General features: G+C 39.4%; 1 protein-coding gene across 12 annotated transcripts in view; it reads left to right on the plus strand.

Annotated features, from left to right (window-relative positions):
• Positions 1-5,278, plus strand: part of TRMT9B (tRNA methyltransferase 9B (putative)) — a 133,708-nt gene extending 128,430 nt beyond the window's left edge. For 10 of the 12 annotated variants that reach the window (XM_063401994.1, XM_063401986.1, XM_063401990.1 and 7 more), the window contains one exon: positions 205-5,277. In XM_063401994.1, the coding sequence (XP_063258064.1) occupies positions 205-1,250 (1,046 nt within the window). In that variant the 3' untranslated portion in view covers positions 1,251-5,277. Of the gene's footprint in view, positions 1-204 lie in introns of all 12 variants that reach the window. The other 2 variants (XM_063401995.1, XM_063401996.1) reach the window with 1 other exon arrangement.
• Positions 5,279-7,899: the final 2,621 nt, after the last annotated feature.

Genomic DNA, 7,899 nt, shown 5'->3' on the forward strand with positions numbered 1-7,899 from the left:
ATAAAAGAGAGCAGTCTGTGGTAAACTTCCATTGTGGTACCTATAAATTCAGCACTTTGGTGTACCTATACATTCAGGCTGACTTGCAGCAAGTGATAATTTGGAAGGAGGCAACTGAAATAATTGAACATGTAGAACAGGTTGAAGATGGAAATGCTGTGTTCTTACTAATATTCAGTACATAATACCTTTCTTTTTTCACAGTGATACATCATTTCTCAACTAAACAAAGGCGAATCAAAGCAATAAAGGAAATGGCAAGGATATTGACACCTGGAGGCCAAATAATGATTTATGTTTGGGCTATGGAACAAAAAAATCGTCGCTTTGAGAAACAAGATGTATTTGTTCCATGGAACAAGGCCTTGTGTTCACGCCGTTTTTCAGAATCAAATCAATCTGGAGATAAGGGTGAGTTTGTCCATGGTGCAAAAGGCCAAGAAATACACCCTGCACAGCTTGTCATCTCTGAGTGCAGCTACCAGAACAATCTGCAGCCAGAAACTGATTCAAAACATTCCCGCAATATGGACCATTGCATACCCAGAGCCTGCTGCATGAAAATTTCTGAGGAAGAAAACAGATTTTACAGTGCTCTAGGAAGATCTTTCCGCTCATGGTTTTTCTCCAGATCCCTTGATGAGTCAGCCCTGAGAAAGCAAAGTGACAAACTGAAGCACCTGAAACATGAAGGAGTGTGGGCAAACAGCACTGTACCCATTCAACACTCGCGACACTGCAGTTTGGATTTAGGTCACCATGGGGCACTGCTAAACGAACAAAGTTTAGATGATGATGATGATGTGTTTATGGAAAGCCTGTCTCTCAAAAAACCACAGTGGTCGCCAGCCACAGATGAACTGAAGGATTTGAGTTTAAATGGAGAACACCAAAGCGTAGCTCAGAGCAAGGGGGACGAAGCTTCATTTGTAAATGGCCCAGTGGAAGACAGGGACCGCATCTGTGGTTGTAATAAAGATGGTGCTGGTAAGTCTGATGCCAGCAAGTTTTTCAAAAGAACTTCAACAACTGACTCCACTGACTCAGCTTTGGATTCAGCAGTGTCTCTTGGGGACCAGACTGATGCTGTGTTGGATACAAAGGCCTTCATGCGTTATTACCATGTTTTTCGGGAAGGGGAGCTGTGTTCTCTGGTGGAAGAGAATGTGCCTGAGCTTCAGATACTTTCTTCCTGCTATGACCATGGAAACTGGTGCATTATTGCAGAGAGGAGAGGAGCAAAGCTATAAAGAGAACAAAGCAGAATCCAGTGACGGAGGATTTTAAGCTCTTCCTTGTGTTACTGTGATTGTGCAGTGTGACCTGAATTTTAATCTTGTAGTTGTTGTGTGCCATTCATTTTTATTATCCCTCAGCTATTTAACTAGCTAATGCGAGGTCTGTCTATAGGAATGTGAGTGGTAGATAATATTTATGTTTTGTTAAACTTTTATGAAGTTAAAACTGTAGAGTTTTATATTGCTGTTAGCAAATAATTGTGTTTTAAAATATACTTTTCTATTGAGAAATAAACCTTTTTATAAAACATGGATCAGGGCATCTTTTATGAGAAATATCCTCTCAGTGGAAAGTCTAGTCTTTGTTCTTAAGATGCCAGAAGTTTGGCACATGGCTCCCTATCCTTGAAGTCCTGTAAATGAGACATAGCCACTATGTCTAAAATTGTACTTGACTGTACCCTGGTAGAGTGCATGCTGCAGAACTGGGAGCAAGCATGGTCCCAGTGCTCCTTAGTTGGGAGAAGAGTTATTAATGGGCAAAAAACTGCGTACCAAGCAAGCTGTGCATATTCTGTCATTTGATATTTGTATTTGGGAGCAAATGACAGCACGGGTTTTGGACAGTATTTTTTACTTTTGTTTTAAAAATAGTTCAATTTGTTTCTCAGGTGCAGGTGAAGTTTTATGTCTTAGCTCTCACAAATATCTTATTTTAATTTCCTCTGCTGTAGTTTTTCATTGGTTATGTGTATATAAAAGTCAGAGGGATTTGTGAGAGTGTGAGTATTCTGTAAAGTTCTAAAATATCAAATCCTTGAAATACATATATCTTTTTGAAATACATATATCTTTTGATAAGCCTGGGAAGCTAAGATTAAATTAATAAAAATCCAGTGCATATCTGGTCAGCTGTCATATTTACTTTTCTTGTTCACAGACATGAGAATATATACTAAGAGTGTATTAAATAATGTAGACAGGACAAGGATAAGCCCAGTTTGCACATAAAATACAAATTCTTGTCTTGTGAAGTTTAAATGAATCTTTTGAGACCTTAGTGATAATAGATTTGTTACACAACTTTCCTGTTCCCTCCAAGACGTACCATCACTGTCCATTCGTAGTAGGTTGTAGCAGTTTATAGTGCTGGGGATAAAAGCACCTGGCTTCAGAAGATCAGTATGGAACTGCCAACAGAAGCAAGGCTAGAAGAGGCTAATTGCCTCATTAGCACAGAGTTACTCTATTCGTAGGCTTAGTTCATAATCAGTGGTTACAGTGCAGACACATCTTCAGCTGATGTGATTTTGTGACCTTTAATGGAACTGCACGGATTTCCCCCTTCCCCTCCTTCCCCACCCTCCCCAAAAAAGAACCCCCAAACCCCTTTTGTTACAGCAGTTTTAAAGAGCTATATAATTATATAATTAACATGTCTGCCCTATTATTGAACAAGTACCTTTGAATACAAGGCAATAGGAGTGAAATGCCAAGCTTTCCCAGTCTCTGCTGCACAAGCAGGTGGATTTGAGATTCAGTAGAAAACCTTGATGGTGTTGAGTATTTTTTGATGTAGCTTCCCAGCTGTTAATTGCCCATGGTAATGTATTACAGATTTATTTATTGGAGCAATATCTTCAAGGAATTATTTCTGTCTTACTCACAGCTTGGGGTCCTTATACTTTATCCTTCCTGGGTCTGTACCACTTGCACTCCCGACAGGCCTTTGAAAATAAAAATGTGGCCAAAGAACCATACATTTGAGACTCCTGAAATACTATTCCACTCTAATCTAAGTGTTGCTTTCAATACAGCCTGGGGCTGTGGCTTTCAGTTGCTGTGTACGAGCCATATTTCAGAAAATGGGCAATATTCCCTGCCTCACTGTTCCAGCTGCTCCTGGCTGAGGGGCTGCACCTGCTGCACCCTCAGGCTCCAGATTGAAACACTCAGTGCCAAAGTACCCACATTGCAGAGCCAGCATGGGCTGTGCTGAGCTCCACACCTCGTTTGCAATGTGGTTGTGTCAGATTGGGCCTGCCTCTTTTGTTGGGAATTTGTGGATGAGCTTGGGAATTTTAGAAGAGAAGTCAGTTGCTTCCAGATAAAGTATGCCAGTGGATATTCAGCACTCCTGGAATTGGGGCTGCATTTAAGAAAGAGGTAGATTATTATCATCCTATATCCAATTCTGAAACCTAAATGCCAGCATGCAGAAACTTTATTGCACACATATATAAAAATATTTATTAAGTATTATTCATCTTAACTGATTTAGTTATTTGGGAGGAAGAACATCACCATTTTGTTATATGAACTTCTACATTCTGACTGTGGCATGTTTGGTGTGTAGTTAAGTGGACTGATGAAATTTGGGGTAAACTGAGAAAGGAAAGGTGTCCATTCTCTTCAGAATATAGACTTACTATCCTTGCAAGAGACTGAATCTGTGTCAGGCTTCAGTTAACACTTCTTGCTCTATCTGTTTGAGTAAGAGTATATCCCCTCAAAGCTGCTGAAGTACTTTGAGTCACTTTTATGTTTGTAGACTTTCCATGCATTATTTGGTTTGTGGTTCTTGCCTGGGGATGCTTTTCACAAATACTTACTTCTGTATTGAATTTTCTCATGATTTGAGTTGATGATGAGTTTGGATTTTCTTATAAATTCCTGGGAGAAGGAGAGGGGAGGTTTGATAAGCAGCTTTTTTTTTTTCCCTGAATACTCAGTTGTCCTCTGAGGATGTATCATCACCATGTAACATAATTTTTATGGAATGGGGTCAGTCAGCTGAAGTCATGACTGTGAAGTCTTTATACAGCAAACCTTTATTCTTGTAAATTTTGTATTCTTGTAGGCAGTCTCCCATCTATTAATGGAGGCTGCCTGGACCTGAGACTGCTTTATAATCTCATAAGCCAGATTACTTCACTCAGAGCATGGGGAATGCCCACCTTAAGCAAAAGGTAATTTCCAGCAGATCCCAGATTTTAGTAGCATACAAAGTTAATGTGCTCAGAGAAGTGGATGTGCCATTAAAAAGTAGAGTAAATGAATGAAAAAGTAAACAAAACCCAGCTGTCCTTGAATGCTTAAACTTTTGGCAATGTCAAGACTGAAAGATCTGACTGTATTAAGGTAAAAGGCAAATGTGTTTTTGCATTGCTTGTCTGACAATTGGGCAATAATCTCATTTCAATTCTGCTGATAAAACACTTGTTTCTGGCTTTAGTGGGCTTGGATTGCTCCTAAGGTGCTTATGTAGCATGTGGAGAAGTTTTGATGACATGAGAAAGATGCCCTGGTTTCTTACAAAATTAATTCAGGTGCAACTTCCTGTGTATCAGTTTCTGCCCATTGCTTCTTGTCCTACTGCTTGGCACCACAACTGCAATAAAAAATACATTGAACAGACTTATTTTTGCAGGACTAATACAGTTGTAGTCATTGATAAATGTTTCTGTTAGAAGTGAACGTGTGTCATTTTTTGGTACTAACAGTGAGTGACTAATTTACCTTCTTCCAAGCTCATTGCGTAGGAATTTTAAAATTAGAGTGGAGAAACAAAAGCTAAAAAACATTCTAGGAGTTTTTTCTGGTACTCTTTTTTATACAGGTTACTTATGAGCACAGTTCAAAATGCTGAGTGAAGAGTTGTGCATGTTCCACCTGCAAAATATTGCTGGTGAAACTCTTGGGTAGGTTCTGAATAGAAATAATAGCTCTGATCCTGCATCCTCTCTGCTGTGTCATGTCTCCATCAGACTGCATTCATATCACTCTTGGGCTGTTCTGCTGCACTACCTGCTTTCTTTCTCAGCACTTTTGCAGGGTTTGAAACTACTTCAGTCCTCCAGGAAAATAAAGTGTGTTAGTGTTAAATATGTACAAGTGCTTCTCTCTTTTGTGAGTTCAGCATTTCTTACAGAATATGAATTCTGGCAGTTAGCCATGATTTTATCTTCCAATCTGCTGGTGAAAACCATGCTTAGGTACTGCTCTGCAGTCAATTCTGTGTCCATACATGGAATCTATTCTTTAGTATTCAGTAAAAATAGATTCTACTTGGTTAAAATACAATATTCTTCAAAATCTGTGTGTCTTCACATTAGCTAATAAATGTATTAGCCCCTGAAAAATCTGTATCTTGGAAAGCTCTTAATGAATGTTAAATTTGAGAAGACTTTGTTAGTGCTGTTTTCTCATTAAGTTAGACCACATGGACACAATGCAGAACAGGAAAGCACAGTGATTTGCTGTGGAGCAGGGAATCTCTCTTTGAACGTTTAAACATTTAAGCTATCTCTTCATCTTCCTAGAGCTTGGGGTGCTTGAGGACAGCAGATGCCTCTGCTGCCTCTTCTCCCGGGGCTCAACAGAGATAAGTCTTAAAAAGAATACAAATTGCCCTATTTTTTAAAAAAGCAAGCAACTAACTCCCTACCAAAACCACTATTACCACTACCAAAAAAAAACCCTAGTGGGGGTGCTTCAGCAATTATGATTGTATCAAAGCAGAAATAGAAATGTGGCAGAAGGAAAAAGAAAAGAAAGATATGTGTGGCACTCCTAGCTTTGAAAATATTTCTGGATATGAATTCTCCATCCCCTTTAACCTTGTTGACAAGGTGCTGTGCCCTGCTTTGATGAGGGGTTTATGGATGGGACAGTGGATGCAGGAACAGTGAGATGGTATTAGGTTGCCCTCTTCAGTTGTGACAAAGTAGGTTGAATTCTACAAAATTTTCAGTTTGTTGTTTTTTTGTACAGCATCTCAAATCCTTTTTTCTGAATGAAGTGTTTCTTGTCATTTTGAAACCATCACAAGTAAAACAGACAAAATATATAGCTAAAGATATCTCCTCTTACACATATGATAACGAAAAAGTCTCTGTGTGTGCACAATCAGATTGAAAGCTGATGCTCCTCTGGCACAGGATAAAAACCAGTCATTTGTGAGAGGCATTTGGTGGGGCAGCATCATGTCCTTCTCTGTATCTCTCCTCTGCATCTTTGCAGAAGATACTATGCTACATGTCAGAATTACTGAGAATAAATTGACCCTCCACATCTCTGCTTTCTTACCACAGAACTGACAGGATAGTCAAGTTTAATTCTGAGCAAAGTGCTTCTTGTGAGAGGAGAAATTGGCCATTTGGGCAGAACAAATGCTGTAGTGCAGAGAAAGGACAGATACTCCAGACAAGGTTAAACCTCTCTACTTAAAACAGGGAAGGCAAAATGTTTTGTGGCTCAGTGGCCGCCAAAGTTGTATTCCAGTGTGACCAAGAGAATGCAGGAGATGAGACAGTGAAAAAATTAAGAGAGAGCAAGTTGCACACAGCATTTCTGGGCTGGTTTAAGTTCTTGTTTTATTCCATGGCGTAGCCTGATGAAGGTCATTGCCTGTACTGAGCACTAGCAGCAGCCATCAACATCAATAACCATCAGGAGTGCTCGCTGCTTCTTGGGTTCTGAACCTCTCCACTCTGCAAATACTGGTGTTCTAACATTGACCACTGGACCATTAAAAATGTTTGACTAACTCCTGAGCAATAGCTTTAAATAATGAGCAGATACAAATATATCTCTGTATACATATATTATATATATAATTTTGTTAATGCAACCTTTTAATTTTTCCCCTGCATATGTTAAATTTTTTAGTTACATTAAAGTACAATAGTAAGTAGTACTTGGTGCAATTTCAGAAAGGGAAACAAGCAATTTGACAGTGAGAAAGAAAGGACTAAGCCATGAGTACAGCTGAGCAGTGTGTTTGGATGGAGGTGGTAGAAAGGAAGGGGAAGGTGCTAGGAGAATCACATTAAAGAGAATGACAGAAAGTTGCTCAAGCTTATGAAATCTGACCTAATTCAGGGAAAAATTACCTCAAAATCTGATTCAAAGTATTCCATTGACTTTCCTGGTCTTTGTATAGGTTGTTCTCAGAAATGCCTGTTTACCCTGGGGTTTTCCTTTCTGTGGTTTGGAGGAGAAAAAAAAGGTCATTCAGAGGTTTAATTTATGTTTGAATATAAAGTAGAGAAGTCAGTTTCATAATGGAACAAATGTTTGGCCACAGTTTCACAGGAGTGCTTCCATAGTCCCTAGAAGAGTCAGCCACAGGCACACCCAGTTCTTTTTCCCTCTCCTGCCTCTACCTGAGATTCACAAGGAAATAAAAGTGAGAAACAAAACCTGTGCATGAAGGGCAGACAGGGGCTGTGACACACTCTCACCTGCTCCTTCAGCTGTGTATTCAAAGCACCAAAACTTTGCATCTTAATTTTTATTTGCCATGAAAAATACCTAAGGCTTGTCTTCCAAATTCTGAAGTGAAAGGAAACTTTTTAAACTTACCTGTGAAAAACCAGTGATTCTGTAGCTGAATTTTCCCTGAGTTACAGCCATTGATTTTGCTACTGTTTGGTTCAACCTCTTAAATGGGAGTTTTGCCACACAGAGTGCGTGCCTGCTGTATGCACTTGAGTGTGTCCTCAGTTCTCTTTCAGTTCTCTTAAAGCCCTTACAGAAGACGTGATGTTGTACTGTGCAAAGCAGCCTTTCAGCTATGAGCTGAATTTGTGATTGACACATCTATGAAATAATAAGTGAACCATTTGTGTCTCCGAGCAGGTTAACCCCACGAGCTCTT

This window comes from Prinia subflava, chromosome 7 (assembly GCF_021018805.1).
Source record: "Prinia subflava isolate CZ2003 ecotype Zambia chromosome 7, Cam_Psub_1.2, whole genome shotgun sequence".
Taxonomy (NCBI): domain Eukaryota; kingdom Metazoa; phylum Chordata; class Aves; order Passeriformes; family Cisticolidae; genus Prinia; species Prinia subflava.